Here is a 19588-nt window from a genome sequence, read left to right as displayed (position 1 = left end):
AGAAGCTTCATCTACATTGCAAATCTGTTGTTTAGTGCAGCCACTTCCACTGTTTATCTGAGCTAGATCTTCTGGAGAACTTGCTGCAGCTAATACAACAGCACCTGCTGCTTCCCCTTACACTTGTACGTTGTGGAGACGTCTTCTTTCCCTAAACCTCATGAACCAACCTCTGCTAGCTTCTGACTTTTCTTCTGCAGCTTCTTTACCTCTCTCAGCCTTCACATAAGTGAAGAGAGTTGGGGCCTTGCTCTGGATTAGGCTTTGGCTTGAGAGAATGTTGTGTCTGGTTTGAACTTCTATCCAGACCACCCAGACTTTCTTCATATCAGCAATAAAGATGTTTCACTTTTTTTTAAATCATTTATGTATTCACTGTAATATCACTTTTCATTTTCTTCAAGAACTTTTCCTTTGCATTCACAACTTGGCTAACTGACACAACCAGCTTTTGATATGCTTTCTTCACAAAGTTGAATCGTTTCTAGCTTTCAATTTACAGTGACAGACGTGTGACTCTTTCTTCTACTCGAATGCTTAGAGGACATGGTAGGGTTATTAATTGGCCTAATTTCAATATTGTTGTGTCTCAGGGAATAGGGAGGCCCGAGGAAGAGGAGGGAAATGGGAATGGTTGGTTGGTGGAGCAGTCAGAACACAGACAATTATCAGTTAAGTTCACTTTCTAGTGAGTGTGGTTCCTGGTGCCCCAAAACAACAAAATTACAATAGTAAAATCAAAGATCACTGATCACAGATCACTGTAACAAATATAATAATAATTAAAAAGTTTAAAATATTGTGAGAATTATCAAAGTGTGACACAGAGACATGAACTGAGCCAGTGCTGTTGGAAAAGTGGTGCTGGCAGAGCGGCTAACAGTTGGCACAAGCTGTCCATTTGTAAAAAATGCAGTATCTGTGAAGTGCAATAAAGTAAAGCAGAATAAAATGAGGTATGCCTGTATAACTGAAATACATTTAACTGCTTTTTGTGTTTAATGAGCAAAAGTTTGTTTACACTTAATTTCTTTTTTTTTTTCCCCCCAAATCAGAGGGTCTTTAGAAAGGTTTCTTATCCTTGCTCTTACTGAATGGAAGTATAATGTTTACTCACCTTCAGTTTCTAACAACGGTGGGAAGGAGGCTTTCCCATAAAATTGCAATTAGAAGAGAAGATGCTCCACCTGTTTCAGAGTTTCCTTGAAGGGAATTTCCAACATTATATAAGAAAAGTCCTTGTCTTTACTCCAACCACAGAGACTACTCACCTAGTGGTAGAGCTCGGGTCAAGTTAGTAGCTGGAGGATCGGTTTCTGGAGGACAGAGCTCACAGAAGTCCCAACATGATGGGCAGAGCAGGTTACCATCATGAATCCAGCCATTCATCTGAATACTGACGGGGAGGACCTGCCCAGCTCGACTACACAAATATGAAGTGTTCTGAACCCAAACTGTCAGACCTTGAGGAGAACAAGAAACCTTCAAATAGGAAGAAAAAAAATCAGATCAATAAGATTCTCATATATGATATATGAGCCATTTTAAACTACAGGAAAATACATTAGAATTTACTAAAAATACTGACCATAAAACACAATTTGGGATGTAGGCATATCTTTAATCTCATATATATATATATTTTTAAAGATTTTATTTATTTATTTGAGAGAGAATGAGAGAGAGAGAGAACACGAGAGGGAAGAGGGTCAGAGGGAGAAGCAGATTCCCTGCTGAGCAGGGATCCCGATGTGGGACTCGATCCCAGGGCTCCAGGGTCATGACCTGAGCCGAAGGCAGTCGCTTAACCAACTGAGCCCCCCAGGCGCCCTCTTTAATCTCATATTATAAAGAAAGTTAAATTATTCAGGTTCTAAAAGAATTTTCACTCTGTGGTAGCAGTTCTCAAACTTTTAGTTTATCACTTTCAAAAAATCTGAGGAAAGCTACAGACACTTTTCTTTAAATATACAAGACAACACACAACTTTACACACAATGTGGATTTATAGACCCCAAAGCCAATTTGTCAAGAATAACATTTCTGTACGGGTGCCTGGCTGGTTTACTCTGTGGAGCATGCAACTCTTGATTTCGGAGTTGTGAATTTAAGCCCCACATTGGGTGTACAGATTATTTAAAAAAATCAAAGGGGCGGCTGGGTGGCTCAGTCATTAAGCATCTGCCTTCGGTTCAGGTCATGATCCCAGGGTCCTGGGATCGAGCCCTGCATCGGGCTCCCTGCTCAGCAGGAAGCCTGCTTCTCCCTCTCCCACCCCCCCTGCTTGTGGTCCTGCTCTCGCTCTCTCTCTGTCAAATAAATAAATAAAATCTTAAAAAAAATAAAAAAAATAAAAAAATAAAAAAATAAAATCTTAGGGGCACCTGGCTGGCTCAGTCAGAAGAGCACACAACTCTTGATCTCAGGGTCCTGAGTTCGAGCCCCACGTTGGGTGAAGAGATTACTTAAATAAATAAAACTTTAAAAATAATAATAATAATAAAATCTTTAAAAAAAAAGAACAACACTTCTGTAGATTATAGTATCCTCATTATACTTCAGCTTAAACCTTTGTCAAAGAGCCATTACTCGTGGGGCACCTGGGTGGCTCAGTCGTTAAGTGTGCCTTTGGCTCGGGGCATGATCCCGGAGTCCTGGGATCGAGCCCCGCATTGGGCTCACTTCTCCGCGGGAAGCCTGCCTCTCCCTCTCCCGCTCCCCCTGCTTGTGTTCCCTCTCTCGCTGTGTCTCTCTCTGTCAAATAAATAAAATCTTAAAAAAAAAAAAGAGCCATTACTTGTGTCATTTTCTCAAGTTACAAATTTTATAAAACAAATTTTTATTAGTTATTTTAAATTATAAAAATAATATATGCTTATTGTAAAAAAAAAGTATTACAGCACAGAAATGTACATAGTGAAAGTCTTTTCACTATGTACATTTTTTATGTACATCTTTTTAAAGATTTTATTTATTTATTTGACAGAGAAACACAGCGAGAGAGGGGACACAAGCAGGGGGAGTGGGAGAGGGAGAAGCAGACTCCCCGCTGAGCAGGGAGCCCAATGAGGGGCTCGATCCCAGGACCCTGGGATCATGACCCGAGCCAAAGGCATACGCTAAATGACTAAGCCACCCAGGCGCCCCCATAGTAAAAGTTTTTAATTCTTTTTCACTATCACAGATCCTCTGCTCAGGTATAAAAAAGGTCCTAGTGATTTTACATGGACTGGTAACATCTTTAAAGGTAGGACTCACATCTTAACTGCAAGGGGTAGCTAATCAAGTCCATTTTAAAAAGCAAACACATTAAAGCTAACTTTTTTAAAAAAGATTTTATTTATTTGGGGTGGGCAGACGCTTAAGTGACTGAGCCACGCAGGCATCCCTCAAAGTTATTTTCTAAAAAGACTTCACATTAATTTCAAATATGCTGTTTCACTTTATATATTTCTGGAACTTCTCTCCTGGGCCTAACTTCAAACCAAGTACATGGTTCTGAATATGTCTGATGGTGGCAAATTTTTACTTAGCAAGTTAATGTAATTTTTAGAAATAACCAAAAGTTGCCCAGAACCAAATCTAGTAAAGGTAGTTGACTAAATTGGCTAACATTAAGTTAATATAGGTAGGGGGATGTCCCTGAGTATAATACACAAAGTACTTGGGGGAAGAGGGTGAAGCATGTCAACAATTTGCACTTAAATGACTCAAAAAAAATTTTGTACCATTCTTGTAGCCTTTCCATCAAAATAAATAAAACAAACAACAAAAAACAAAACAGCTAATCCCTGTAAAGTGTTTGGAGATTACATACATTTTCCCACATAAATGGTGGTTAGTATTAAATTAACAAAATTAACTGACAACTCTAAGTACAGGGAAGCCAAGTACATTTATTCAATCTTTGTAGACGGCATTGCAAATCTGCATAATCCCTTTGTGTGCTGTGATGTTGAGAGACTTTTAAAATAGCCTGAAGATAGGATGCCTAGCTGGCTCAATCAGTAGAGCATGTGACTCCTGATCTAGAGATCTAGAGATCATGAGTTCAAGCCCCACATTGGGTGTAGAGCTTACTTAATAAATAAAAAATATAATAAAATAAAATAGCCTGAAGAGGTCATCTTTGTATTATAGTTGCTACTATTCTAGCTTTATCCCTTTTAACATTTTCACTTAAGGGAATTTATTTCAAAAAATATTTTTTTTGTAAATGTGCTTATGTAAATGTGCTTTATACATATTTACATTTTACATCTTACATAAATGTGCTTATGAAAGCATATTTTTATCATGAAAAGTGAAAATTAAAGCAATATATAACAGGAAATGACTTCCTTAATTATGGTACTTTAAAAAGATGTAATGTCTGGGGCGCCTGGGTGGCTCAGTCATTAAGCATCTGCCTTCGGTTCAGGTCATGATCCCAGGGTCCTGGGATCGAGCCCCGCATTGGGCTCCCTGCTCGGCGGGAAGCCTGCTTCTCCCTCTCCCACTCCCCCTGCTTGTGTTCCCTCTCTCGCTGTCTCTCTCTGTGAAATAAATAAATAAAATCTTTTAAAAAAATAAAAATAAAAAATAAAAAGATGTAATGTCTTATGGCCATAAAGAATATTAAGTAATTATTGGGGCGCCTGGTTGGCTCAGTCAGTACAGCATGCAACTCTTGATTTCAGGGTTGTGAGTTCAAGCCCCACATTGTGGGTAGAGTTTACTTAAAAAACAAAACAAAAGAATAATTTTTATTATTGGAAAAGGTGTTTTGCTCCACACTAAGTGAAGGCAGTAAAACAAAATTTTGTATTATGATTACAACCAGGTCAAAACTATGAATTTAATAAATACATAAATCTGCAATGGAATTTATCAGAAAATGGTTGCTGGATTATAGCTGTCAGATTATAGCTGCAAAGTATTTATTTTGAATTGTCTTTGTAAGATTTCAAAGATAATTGAATTGGATAATATGTGAATTATATCTCAATAAAGCTGTTACCAAAAAAAGTTAATTTTATAAGTAACTTTAAAAGTAATAATTAAATTCCCAGCTACAGAAGTCCATTTAGACCTTGCAGCTGAAATGGTACAAAGAATTCTTATTTTTCAATTCTCAGGATCACACTTTCCTCCTGGATATCCATTAATAGAGTACGTAATACTCTTTAAGTTGGATGCTCCTAAGTTACAGAATGCCTCTATCTTAAGTTTTTTCTTTTTAAGATATTATTTATTTATTTATTTGATGGGGAGAGAGAGTGACAGAGCGAGAGCACAGCAGGGGGAGCAGCAGTCAGAGGGAGAAGCAGTTTCCCTGCTCAGCAGGTTTCCTGCTGAGCAGGGAGCCCGATGCAGGTGCTTGATCATGACCTGAGCGGGGCAGACGCTTAATCAACTGAGTCACCCAGGTGCCCCTCTTAATAAGTTTTTAATAAGGTGATGCAGTCATTTAAAATCAGATGTGCAAATGAGACAATTAAGAAAAAAGTAGTTTGCTACCTTTGGATTTCAAATTATAAAGGAGAAAACCTATTATTAATCTGTAGTTGATTTATTAATTCTTAAATCCATGCTGCTTTCCTCAGATCTTATGAAATAAAATTGCAAATTTTTTCCATTACAAAGTAATATTTGTTCAAAAGCAAAATTACATATATTCCATTATTTCCTTGGGATATATGCCCAAAGTAAAATTACTATAAAACTTGCTGATACATAACAATTATATGATTTTTTAAACAAATGGAAAAAGGTAATTTCTCTCAAAGAAATGATATTTTCACAAAACATAAGCATCCAAACTAATATTTACATAAATAAGTTAAAAGTATTAATCAGTATATTATATAAAAATATAAAACGTATTTTAAAATATAAAAACCATTGATAACAAGATAAAATTATATAATATTTGATAATAATTATTAACAATCTTATAGTTTACCTGATAACATCCACTCCCCCAGTCTGGGTAACTCAGCTTCCTCTCACACTTTTCCATGACAAATGCTGATTTCTGAATTAGACAAACTGAATGAGGTCCATACTTTTCAGCACCATAGTTTTTAAAACGATCTGAAGCAAACCAGAGAATTTTTCTTAAAAAAATTGACTTTTGGATCAAAGAACAAGAAGCTGAAGCATTCCATTCTTATGGTTAAAAGTTGCTTTAAAGAAAGAAAATGTTTAATGGAAATTTTCCATTAAAAAAAAATCAAGAGAAATGGGCTCCAAAATCAAATTGGGTTCTCAATAAAGAACTTAGTTGGAGGAAATTATTGTATCAAAAACAGGAGATAAAACTGGGCCTAGGGGTGCCTGGGTGGCTCAGTCATTAAGTGTCTGCCTTCGGCTCAGGTCATGATCCCAGGGTCCTGGGATCGAGCCCCACATTGGGCTCCCTGCTTGGTGGGAAGCCTGCTTCTCCCTCTCCCACTCCCCCTGCTTGTGTTCCTGCTCTCCCTATCTCCCTCTCTGTCAAATAAATAAAATCTTTAAAAAAAAAAAACTGGGCCTAAAGTATCTAAATTAAATATTAGAGAAAATGGCATGAAGAATCATCTTTACTGGTAGTCTAAATAGGAGTCACCTCCCAGATGAAGCCAAGTGTCTTATCTAATGAAGGCTTTTTTGGGGTGCTGCAAAAAGTTTTTGCAAAGTTTTCTTGTACTTTCATCGTACGCTATCTCCTGGAGGTCCATACATAACATGCTGATCTAGTCTCAGACTGAGCACAAGCATGCGGAGGTATAAGGTGAATTAAATGACCTCTAAATAGCTAATGGACAAAGGAATGAGGCACTTAAGCCCTAGCAATAATTTGTTCTCTTTACACTTAATACAAGTAAGTTTCATCTTTTTTGAAAGCAGAGTTATTAAAGATAGGTATTTTATGTCAGTTTTGAAAAATCTTAATTATATAAGCAGAGAAAGAAAATGTAAAACAGAATAAAAGAGAACTTTTTTTATATTTATGAATACTTCAAAGTCCTTGAAAAACAAAGTGATCAGTGTCAAAAAAAGAAACGGGGGTGGTCAGTAAACTACAGCCCTCAGGCCAAATCCTGAAGGCTACCTGAAGGTTTTTATAAATAAAGTTTTATTGGAACATTGCCATTAATTTACACATTGTCTATAACTGCTTTCACACTGTAATGCAGAGTTCAGTAATTGCAACAGAGACCACATGACCCACCAAGTTTAAAATATTTACTATTTTTCTCAAAAAAAAATTATGTTCTCTTTACAATAAACGTTTGTCAACTCCAGCTCTAAAACAATAAACTGTGATACTATATCGTTGGCAAACCCATAATTGACAGATCCCTGCATTTCTTGGCTTTAACATGGAACTGCTGAATAGTTATAAGTTTTTAGACATTTATTAAATAGGTGAGTGATGAAAGAAATGACTGTACAAATCCAGTTAAATCTACCAGGTTTAAAAACAAAAGGAAAAACCATTATGGAAATTTGAAATGTAAATAACAGAGTCTGTAATAAAGTATGGAATTGGGACTAAAAAGGACCAGGTTTTGGGGTAACTGGAGGATGGACACTGGGGAGGGTATGTGTTGTAGTGAGCACTGGGTATTACATAAGGCTGACAAATCACAGACCTGTACCCCTGAAACAAATAATACATTATATGTTAATTAATTGAATTTAAAAAAAAAGACCAGGTTAGAAATTTTTATGACCACAGAGTGAAAAACTACCTATTGCTCTTTATTAACATATCAGATGTGATAAGTCTGTTTACAAAGGTGAATACCCATTATCATACTCTTTATGTGTATTAAAAGGGAATAAATAATATGGCACTATATCTTACTAGCCATGGGACAATAGTATTATTCTGATATCTGGAGAATGACATGTTACTTCTAAATTACATAAAATGCACACTCCTCAGAAGAGAAAAAAATAGGATACCTAATATGATTTAATAAAAAGAGCTCTACATTGGAGGATCTTACACTGGCACCAATTAATTGTATTACTAAGTGTCTCTTCGTTCACTTGTGAAATTCAATAATATGTTCTCTGTGTCTCTCAGGTTTTTAGAAGAATAAAATGAAATAAAAATGAAAACTGTTATGCAGATGTAAGGTACTACAAAAAAGTAGGGTGCACACATGTGCAAATGTATCTAAACAGCTAACAATCCTTGTCATGTGTCCTAGTTCTATGCATTTACTATGGGAATTTATTTAGTTCTCACAAGTACTCTATAAGATAGGTATTATTATCCCCTGGCACAGAGGAGGAAATTGAGGCACAGAGAAGTTAAATTACCTCTAAAAAATGGATACCAGTGGAACCGTAATACAAATTCAGACAGTCTGGCTCCTGGGTCTATGCCCTTAATCCCTATTTTATATTGCTGATATATAATTTTAATATACACAGAACATTTCATTTCACTAGACTACTAACCTGGTTGATTTTCCAATATTCTACAATCTGAGCTGCGCTGATATTCACCACTTAAATGCCAACTGAATTCCTGACTGAAAGGGCAGTAGTCAGCAATTTCTACTGAACCGCCATAATAAGGCAAATCTTCTGTAGGTACTCCACTTAGTTCATCGAAGTACTACAAAAAAAAATTATTAGGAAGACAGGAAAGTAAGAAACATTCTATATAATAAAAACAAAGTCCACAAGCAATTTATAGCAACCCTCTAATGCTACGTAATATAAAAAAGATATCAGTGTACTTTTCTTCATATATAATAGAATATAAAGACAGTAATATACTACCTGAGGGCTATTTCAAGGTTGTTGTAGTTTTAGAAATAAGCAAGGTAAGTATATTCAAGCTTTTTACTAGATGACAAATTTGACTAGTGTTTTAAAAAGATGAATAGGAAGAGTTTTAAGAGTTGACAAAACATAAAACTGATCCAGAGAATTAAGATATTTTAAATATAATGTACTTCAAGTGTTTTAGAAGACTTAATTTACGTGTTGTTTTGACAAACTTGAAAAAAATAAAACTGTGATAATATGAATGAGATCGCATATATAAAATACTTTGAGGGGTACCTGGGTGGCTCAGTTGGTTAAGTGTCTACCTTCGGCTCGGGTCATGATTTTGGGGTTCTGCACAAGAGGGATGTGCTTCTCCCTCTCTCTTCCCCCTCTTTGCCTCCCCCTGCCCACACTCCCTCTGCCTCCCCCCGCCCCAGCTCATGCACACTCTCTCTAATAAATAAATAAAATCTTTAAAAAAATACTTTGAATACCAAAGGAATAAGGCACCAGATAAATTTTAAAGATTTCACATTTATACCAACTCCCTGAATTATATTACTATGCCTAGAAATATAGTTGCCATCTTATGGTATCTGAAGCATTCAGTGGGATCATAAACATAATGCAGGAAGCTCAAAATTCAGCAGCAATCATTTTATTTTTATTTATTTATTTAAAGATTTTATTTATTTGTTTGACAGAGAGAGATATAACGAGAGAGGGAACACAAGCAGGGGTAGCGGGAGAGGGAAAAGCAGGCTTCCCATGGAGCAGGGAGCCCGATGTGGGGCTCGATCCCAAGACCTGGGATCATGACCTAAGCCGAAGGCAGACGCTTAACGACTGAGCCACCCAGGCACCCCAGCAGCAATCATTTTAAATTATCTTCTGAGATCACACTTCTGATTACAGAATCCTTTGTAAATGGCAGGCAGAACTGAGGCGTTTTAGAGATGGTTACTGCAACAACAAACTTAAAGTTCCAATCAGAGACTCAGACTGAATGTGTGGGACCATTTCCTTCACCTTTTTTTTTTTTTTTTTTTTTTTTTTTTTAGAGAGAGAGAGAAGAGGGGCAGATAGAGACGGAGAGAGAGACTCTTAAGCAGGCTCCATGCCCAGTGTGGAGCGCAATGCTGGGCTGGATCTCAGGACTCTGAGATCATGACCTGAGCTGAAATTGAGTCTGATGCTTAATTGACTGAGCCACACAGGCGCCCCTCCTTCACCTTTTAGATCCCATGTGTCAAACCTTTATAAAGTAGAACTTCCAAGACTTTTAATTAATTGGATTAGAGTAGCTCAGTTATTTTCTTTGAAGAACCTTGTTCTTCTGTGTAAATTAGAGGAAATTAAACATGAAGACTTTGGAAACGATTAGAAAAAAAATACAAACCACTTAAAAATAGATCCAATAAATATTCTAAATGCTTTTTACCATTACTACAAGGCATTGCTAGATATTAATTGTTGTTGATTAGCACACTGGCTTTAAAGAATTGTAAGAATTCTTCATTTTTTTCTAACTTATGGAAAACGTAAGTTTCATAAGTTGAAAAACTTAAGAGAATTCACTCTTCTAATTCAAAATGGAGACTTCTCTTTAAAAAGTTGAGTTGATTTCTAAAATTGCCCAAAACAAGTGTTACCTGGTACTCTTGAGGTAAAGGTTTTGAAAACTTCTGCAAATTACACACTGCAACTGCTCTCTGGTCCTGTCTGCAAGTTAACTGCAATGGATTACTTCTGAGTGTGTCACAGAAAGGGCTCAGCATCTGCCTCCTGCACACAAAGATAAACACCATGGTATCAAACTCTAAAGAAAATATAACAAATCCATTTTAGGGCTTGTCTTTTCTATTATCATTTCAGTATACTTAAATAGCTTAATACAAATGTTGAATCAGGTTATGAAGTTATTTTTTTTATTAATTAATTTTTTAAAAGATTTTATTTATTTATCTGACAGAGAGAGAGAGAGAGCACAAGCAGGGGGAGTGGCAGGCAGAGGGAGAGGGAGAAGCAGACTCCCCGCCGAACAGAGAGCCCGATGTGGGGCTCGATCCCAGGACCTCAGGATCATGACCCAAGCCAAAGGCAGACACTTAACCAACTGAGCCACCCAGGCGCCCCTGAAGTTATTTTTAAAAGTGTAGAAAGAAATGCTTAACGTAGATATGAACGATTAATGCTACATGCACTGTAACTTTATTCCACCATTATTAAACACAATTCTATTTATCTCTTTCTCTCCACTTTTGCCAGTAAAATGGAGTTCTGCAGGCCTGATGTGCATGATAAAGACAAATAATGAAATTCCTGATACTGCTTGGAAATGCAAATCTTCATAATCAATATAATGGAGTCTCAGAAAGAGATGGAGATGATACCCTTCTGTCCTGAAGCTACAAAGAGTGAATTTTTTCTATGCCATAATATAATTCAAAGACTCTTGTTTGACAGCTTGTTAAACTGAACACATTCACAAGACATCCTGCTTTCATGTGCAAAATGAAGATTGTGTGAATACTCCTAATTATTACAAGTTGTTCTGTTCTGTTAAACTTAATCTTGAAAGTACAATTTGGAAAAAGATGTCTTGTAATTTTCCAAAGACGTTGGAATCTATTGCATTGTTCTGTAAAAATAATCTTCAAATTAGTTGCCTTATTGGTAATTATAATACAAATTATATTAATGTCATAACAGTAATGTTATAAATGAAATTTCAGTATTCTTAAACAATATAAATCCTGTTAAGATTGGTTACCAAATCGTAATAGGATTACTGCTATTTTTCCTCTTCTCCCACATGCTTGTTGGGGAAAAAAGCCTAGGTTAGATTTCTTATTTTAAGGAAAATTGATACTTGCTTCATTTAAGTTAACAAATACAGCAATAAAACATTTTTAGGGGAATTATAGCTTCTTGAGATAAAATGTGTAAAAGACCTACCACAGTCTTTGGTAAATGTGAAGCAGCACAGTGTAATAGGAAAGCAAAGGTCTATAAATCTTCACACAGGCTTGGTTTCAAATACCAGCTTATTTGATATTTGATATTGACTTAATTTTCCTGAGCTTCAACTATAAAGCACTCGGTGTCTAGCACATACAAGTTACTCAATAAATGTAATTTCACTTTTATAAAATCTTTATATAAGGCAATTTTATAAATTTCTATGATAAAGTTTCCAATGTATATGACCAGTAGTTCTTATTAAGTCACTTTCTTGATACCATGAAATTCATTTCCTTTTTCTTTAAAATAAAACAATACATAATATTTACCTTAAATTAATTAAAATATGAGTTTTGCCTAAATGGATAAAGAGGAGTAAGGAACTTAAAAAGTACTGATTTAAAAAGTTCCAAAGTTAGAGCTGTTCAAGATTCATGGCATATAATTCTACAGCAGTTTGGCCTAATAGAACTTTCTGCAATGTGCTGTCCAATATGTGTAATCATATAGTGGCTCTTAACCACTTGAAATGTGACTAGTGCAACTGAGGAACTGAATTTTAAATTTCATTTAACTTTAATTAATTTAAATATAAATTTATATAGCCACAGGTGGCTAGTGGTACCATAGAAAGAACCTTATTTTGTGTGTACATAGATTCAAATGATTCCAGTGAGTAAGGCTCTGCCTTTGCTCAACTGTTCTCTCCTCACACCAGTCACCCAACAATGAAGAAAGGAGAGGTGTCACACCTGAAGTTAAGCACCGGCCCCTGAGCTCAATAATGGTCATACTGGAATCTAAGATAACTCAGGGATATAGCCAGACTGGGCCTATGGTACTAGAAGTTGGCTTCTGTGCTATAAGGACTTTTGGACGTCGATGTTTCAAAAGTGGGACATTTGAATGCTTATGACAGGGATTAACAAACTTCAATTTTTGAGTCAAATCCTGCCCATAACTGCTTTTTTGGTTTCTATGTTTCTCCTACAACTGTTTTTATAAATAAAGTATTACTGGAACATGGCCATGCCCATTCATCTTGTCTAGGGCTGCTCATGATGTATGAAAGCAGAGTTGAGTAGTTGTAACAGAGACTATTATGACTGAAAAACTAGGAAGAGGAGTTAGGTAATAATGCACCACTTGTCTCAAAACATAGAACCTTATTTTGTGTACACAGAATATTTGCTAATTGGCCCTTTACAGAAAAGTTTGCCAACCTCTGGCTTATGGCTAAAAGGAGAGAATTCAGGAGACCAACAGTTTTAGTTTTGAAGAATGGAGAAGAGGAAATTCCCTTCTGTTTTTGGTTTTAGGTGATCCTATAATCAGGACCTAAAGCAGAACAGAGTTGCAGCTGTTAAAAGAAAAAAATCTCTAAGCTCTTGCAGCTGCAATGTTAATTACATACTTCCTTTAACACAGTGCAACAGCAGTTCCCAAACTCTGCAGCAAAGTGAATTTTAGGGATCCCTAAAAACAATACCAATGTCTGGTTCCCACTTCCAGACATTCTGATTTAATTGGGATGGGCTGTAATGTGGGTATGGAGATTTTAAAAAATCTCTAAATGATTCTAATGCACAGCAAAATTTGGGAAGTACTACGCTAGCAGACCAAGTTGTAGTGCTGGATAGAATTAGCTGCCCCCAAAGTGGCTGCAGGTGCTTCCTGATACTGTTTATTAGCAGCTCTTTTGGCAGGATTATAACTCAGATGTCAGACTCCTTAGTAGAAACTGACTTAAACTGCTTCGAGACCTAACCCAGGGGAGAAAAGATATGAATAACATCTTCACAAGAAGTACCTGTGATTTAGTGGACAAGGCACTGGACTTGGAAAGAGAGAAGCTAAAGTCCCTCATCAGTTATATGACTCTAGGCAAGTCACTTGTCTCAAACTTCTTAATTATCAGTAAAATGAACCACATACTGAAATTTGTGGGACACAGCTAAAGAAATGCTGAGAGGGAAATTTATAGTGTTAAATACATCTGTTAGAAAGACATAACATCTCAAATCAATAATCAAGAACCTAGAGAGAGAAAAATAAAACAAATACAAGCATAAGGAAGGCTATAATAAATAGAAATTAATAAATTAGAAAACAGAAAAAGACATCAATGAAACAAAAAGCTAGCTCTTTAAAAAGATCAATGATGCTGACAAACTCTGCTAGAGAGCAAAACTGAAAAAGAAATGGAGAAGATGCAAATTACCAAGATCAGGAATGATATGGGATCTCACTACACACTTTACAGACATTAAAACAATAGTAAGGAACTACTACAAACTATTCTGTACACATAAATCTAGTAACTTAGACAAAATGGACAAATACCTCAATGACACAAATTACCACAATTCATCCAATATGAAATAAATATCAATAGCTCTGTAAATATTAAGGAAGTTGAATTAATACTTTAGAAATTCCTGAAAGAGAAATCTACATTCCCAGACAGTTTCACTGGAGAATTCTACCAAATATTTAAAGAAGAATCAACACCAACTGTACACAAATTCCTCCAGAAAATAGAAGAGGTGGAAATACTTCCCAATTCATTTTATGAAGTTAATATTACCCTGATACAAAAAACCAAGACAGTACAAAAAAGAAACAAAGGCAGTACCATATTCTTCATGAATATGTACAGAAAAATCCATAATAAAGTATTAGTACATGGATTTCAGCAATATGTAGAAATAATTATATACCATGACTAAGTGGGGCTTATTCTAGCAATGCAGGGCTGGTTTAATATTTGAAAACCAATCAGTGTAATCCATCATATTAACAGGCTAAAAAAAAAAAAAAAAACACATGATTTTATCAACCAAAGCTGAAAAAGCATTTGGCAAAAGTCAACATCCATTCATGATAAAAACTCTCAAAAAAAGAGTAAAAGAGGGGAACTTCAACTTGAAAAGGAGCATCTACAAAATACCTACAACTAACATTATACTTAGCGGTGAAAAACTAAATGTTCCCCCCTCCATTGTGCCCATGGATTAAAAAACTCAACAGAGCTAAGATGTCAATTCTCCTAAAATTGATATATAGGTTTAACACAGTTCATAGAAAAATCCCAGCAAAATTTTTTTGTAGACAAGGTTATTCTGAAATTTGTATGAAAGGCAAAGGAACTAGAAGAGCTAAGATGATTTTGAAAAAAGAATAAAGTGGGAAGAATCAGTTTACCCACTTTTAACACATAGTATAGCTACAGTAATCAAGGACTGTGTAGTATTAGTGGAGTGACACACACATAGATCAATGGAGCAGAGGAACACAGAAACAGACCCATATAAATACACCCAACTGATTCTTTGATAAATATAAGAAAGCAAGTCAATAAAAGAAAGACAGCCTTTTCAGTAAACAGTGCTGGAGCAACTGGACATCCATACACACAAAAAATGAACCTTGACCTAAGTCTCCCACTTTATACAAAATTTAATTCAAAATGGATCCCAGACTGCAATATAGAACCTAAAGCAATTAAATTTTTGAAAAAAAAATACAAGAATATCTTTGAGATTTAGGACTTCGCCATTCACTTGACATTGAAAGTATGTCTCAGAAAAGGACATACTGATAGTTTCGACTTCACCAAAGTTAAAAACTTTTGCTCTACAAAAGACCCTATTAAGAGAATAAAAAGAAAAGTTATGGATTAGGAGAAAATGTGTGCAAACCACATATCCGACAAAGGACTAGTATTTAGAATATATATAAAGAACTTTCAAAAATCAACAGTAAAAAAAAAAAGCAAACAATGCAATTAGAAAACTGGCATAAGACATGAAGAGATATCTCATCAAAGAGGATATACAGACATCAAATAAGCACATGAAAAGATATTCAACATCATTAGCCATTAGGGAAATGCAAAGTAAAACCACAGTGAGATATCACCTTATCTTTCAGAATACCTAAAATAAAAAATAGTGACAACATCAAATGCTGACAAGGATGTGGAGAAACCATCATCACTCATACATTGCCGGTAGAATATAAAATGGTATAGCCATTCTGGAAGAGGTCAGCAGTTTCTTAGAGAACTAAACTTGCAACTACCATATGACCCAGCAATTGCACTCCTTGGCATTTATCTTGGAGAAATGAAGATTTATGTTCACACAAAAACCTGTACACAAATGTTTACAGCAGCTTTATTCATAATAGCCCCAAACTGGAAACAACCTAGATATCCTTCAACATGTGAATGCTTAGGGTGCCTGGGTGGCTCAGTCCATTAAGCAGCTGCCTTCAGCTCAGGTCATGATCCCAGGGTCTTGGGATGAGTCCTGCATCAGGCTCCCTGCTCAGCGGGGAGTCTGCTTCTCCCTCTACCCCTGCCCCCTGCTTGTGATCTTTCTCTCTCACTCTTTCAAATAAATAAAATCTTTACAACAACACAAAACATGTGAATGCTTAAACAAACTGCTACATCCATATCATGGAATATTATTCAGCCATTAACTTGAGCAAACTACTGATATACATGACCCAGAAAATTATGTGGAGTGAAAAAAGCCAATCACAAAAGGTTATATACAGAATGAATCAATTTATATAACATTCTTTAAATGGCAAAATTATAGAAATGAAAAACGGATTAGTGCTTTCCAGGGGCTTAAGAGGGGCTGGAGTGGGAGGGAAGTGGGTATGTTATAAAATGGCAACATGAAGGATTCTTGTGGTAACTGAAATGTTCTGTATCTGATCATATCAATGTCAATATCCTGGCTGTGTTATTGTACTACAGTTTTTACAAGATGTTACCAATCAAGAAAACTGGATAAAGTATACATGGAATCTGTATATTTCTTCAAACCTGCATGTGAATCTATAATTATCTCAAAATAAAAAGTTAAAAGATATATATTTATAGGGGTACCTGGCTGGCTCAGGCCATGAAGGGTAAGGTGTTTTTTTTTTAGATTTTATTTACTTATTTGTCAGAGAGAGAGAGAGAGAGAACACATAAGCAGGGGGGAGTGGCAGGCAGAGGGAGAAGCAGGCTCCCTGCTGAGCAAAGAGCCCAATGCAGGACTCGATCCCAGGACCCTAGGATCACGACCTGAGCCAAAGGCAGCTGCTTAACTAAATGAGCCACCCAGGCATCCTAAAGTGTGAGGCTCTTGATCCCAGGGTTATGAGTTCGAGCTCCACATTGGGCATAGAGCTTACTTAAAAAAAAAAGAAAAAAAATATGCATAAACATATGAATGTGTGGGTATGTGTATCCCCCAAACTTGAAGAATGTATTTTTAAAAAGTTTGCTAGGTGATTCTGATATTCATCCAGATTTGAGAACCATTATTCAAAAGTATCTTCATGTTTTTAGATACTCAATCAACAGGTGCATCTATGTTTATGGGTGCATTCTCTGAAGAAAACAGTAAGAATGATAGAATATGCAAAAATTTTATAGTATACAATTTATTAATTATAAACTGAATAGAAATGCTTAGGGCTCTGGCTCCCACATTGTAGATTTGTTTCGTATACGATTTAAAACAATAATGTAGCTACTTATTATATTACCATACATTACTGTACATTACTGTACATTTTGAAATTGAACTGTTCAGACCATATTTTCAAAATAGTGACATTTTAGGTTCAGGAATAAAGAACAATAGCAGAAATCAACTGTGTTATCAAAGATATAATGAGGAAATGTGTTCTTACTTTTGTTTCTGCTGGTCAATCCAGAATTTACAGCTCTTCCTGACGAAGTCACAGCCCATTCCTCGGCCCCAGTCTAACTTCTCGGCCATACTATAATTAGCCTTATACCAGCTGTGGAAATAATTCAAATAAAGCACGTATTACTGTCATTTTAAAAACAATTCCAGCATACCAATTACAAATCTCAACAATGAGCAAACTAGGACCTCAAGATAGAGGAGCATTTACAAGCAAAGCTCTCGTACATGGGAACTGCTGCACATAATCACCGTAGCAAGGACTGGGAAACTTGTCTTATGCTGAGGGTACTTTCATATTTGAAAAAAAAAAAAATCAAAACCAAAATATGTTGTCACTGTAATTTTCAAACATGACAGAAGTCACAGAGTAGAAAGTGGTTAAGGTGTGAGACAAAGGGATTAAGGGCCAAAGAAACAAAAAGAGAATGAAAGAAAAAGACAAGGTAGTAAACTGAGGAAGAAATAGTGGAATTACTAGTTGGATAAATGTTACCTAATCTGATTCAGTTGACCCTAGTTTCTTGCTTCTCTGGCCTTGAATTTGTGATATTCCATCAATACAGGTTCTGTTTGTGACTAAAAATTACACTATTATAATAAGACATATGAATACTATGTCTAATACTTTAAAGATGTTCTAATTTCAGAAAAAAACACATTTATTTGGTTTCCTGGCAAATTTAATCAAAGCCTAGGAGCCTACTTTTATTAGTTTTTCTTCTTCTTTTTTTTTTTTAAGATTTTATTTATTTATTTGAGAGCAAGAGAACAGAAGCAGGGGGAGTGGCAGAGGGAAAGGGAGAAGCTGGCTCCCCACTGAGCGGGGAGCCAGATGCAGCACTCAATCCCAGGACCCTGGGATCATGACCTAAGCTGAAGGCAGATGCTTAACCCACTGAGGCAGGCGCCCCTTTCTTCTTTATTCTTAATAACAAGATTAGTTTACAAACACTATAAAATTATAAAAAATAGTTTCTTACCTTTTAAAAAAAGTATTTTATTTACTTATTTATGTATTTGAGAGAGAGCAAGTGAGTGCACACATGCACACCAGGGGTTGGAGTGGGGGGGGAGAATCTCAAGCGGACTTGGTGTGAGCCCGATGTGGGGCTCAATCTCATGCCCCTGAGATCATAACCTAGTTGAAACCAAGAGTCGATGCTTAACTGACTGAGCCACCCAGGCGCCCCAGTTTCTAACCTTTTCGTATTGTATCTTATCCCTTTAACATTACCAAAACAGTAAGTAAAAACATAGGCTCAAAGGCCAAGGGAATGATGAGAATTATTTCCTCCATTCCAGCCACCCTCCCACAAAATCAAACACAAATAGAAATATGATACAACATTTTCAAAACCTTTTTTAATTTTTATTTTTTTTTCAAGATTTTATTTATTTATTTCAAAGAGAGAGATCAGGAGCAGGGGGAGAGGGAGCAGGAGAGGCAGACACTCCCTGAGCAGGGAGTCTGACGCAGGGCTCCATCCCAGGACCCTGGGATCATGACCTGAGCCAAAGACGGACGTTTAACTGACTGAGCCACCCAGGCGCCCCCTCAAAACCTTCTCCTTTTTTTTTTTTTTAAAGGACAGAACTCTCTGAGAGAGAAACTGAAGACATAATCTCAGCACTCCAATAACCAAAATGCCAGCAACCTCTGCAGCTATAACGTGACTTATGTTAATCAGCTAACATAGTTATCACAGCAGGTCAAGTTGTCCAGATAGTAACAGATGCCCTCAGTATTGCACATCAGCAGTCATTTTAGTGGTGCCTAGGTTAGGCAGTCCTTCTCCCTATGGATGAAATGTAAAGTAGTTAAGATTCCCTTGGGAATTACCATATCTAGAATGGGTTGAGTGCAGAGCATAGTATCAGCACTATATCACTCAGTCACCAGCTAGGCACTCCAGCTACATTTCTTGAAACCTTCCCAATACCTTCTTTGCAGCTCTTCCTATGCTATGAGTCAATAGTTATTAAGCACTTCTTATTTGGTAGGCACTTTAATGATAAGGCTACACCAGTGAATAAACAGACACAGTTCCTTCCCTCATGAAGATTATAATCTAGTGGGGAAGACAGATGTTTAAAAAAAAATTACAACTGGGATGAGTGCTACAGAGGTTAAGTATAAGGTGCTA

The 19588-nt window shown here is 36.2% G+C and overlaps 1 protein-coding gene across 6 annotated transcripts in view; it reads right to left on the bottom strand.

Annotated features, from left to right (window-relative positions):
- The window catches only part of LMLN (leishmanolysin like peptidase), a 115803-nt gene that overhangs the window by 51451 nt on the left and 44764 nt on the right, over positions 1-19588 (bottom strand). For 4 of the 6 annotated variants that reach the window (XM_027586816.1, XM_027586815.2, XM_027586817.1 and 1 more), the window contains 5 exons: positions 17425-17535; positions 10410-10542; positions 8440-8599; positions 5945-6075; positions 1272-1482 (listed from right to left, as the gene is read on the bottom strand). In XM_027586816.1, the coding sequence (XP_027442617.1) occupies positions 1272-1482; positions 5945-6075; positions 8440-8599; positions 10410-10542; positions 17425-17535 (746 nt within the window). The remainder of the gene's footprint in view (positions 1-1271; positions 1483-5944; positions 6076-8439; positions 8600-10409; positions 10543-17424; positions 17536-19588) is intronic. The other 2 variants (XM_027586820.2, XM_027586818.2) reach the window with 2 other exon arrangements.

Source organism: Zalophus californianus, chromosome 1 (genome assembly GCF_009762305.2).
Source record: "Zalophus californianus isolate mZalCal1 chromosome 1, mZalCal1.pri.v2, whole genome shotgun sequence".
Taxonomy (NCBI): domain Eukaryota; kingdom Metazoa; phylum Chordata; class Mammalia; order Carnivora; family Otariidae; genus Zalophus; species Zalophus californianus.
The sequence above is the reverse complement of the archived record's forward strand: the minus strand, read 5'-3'. Positions and strand labels throughout refer to the sequence as shown.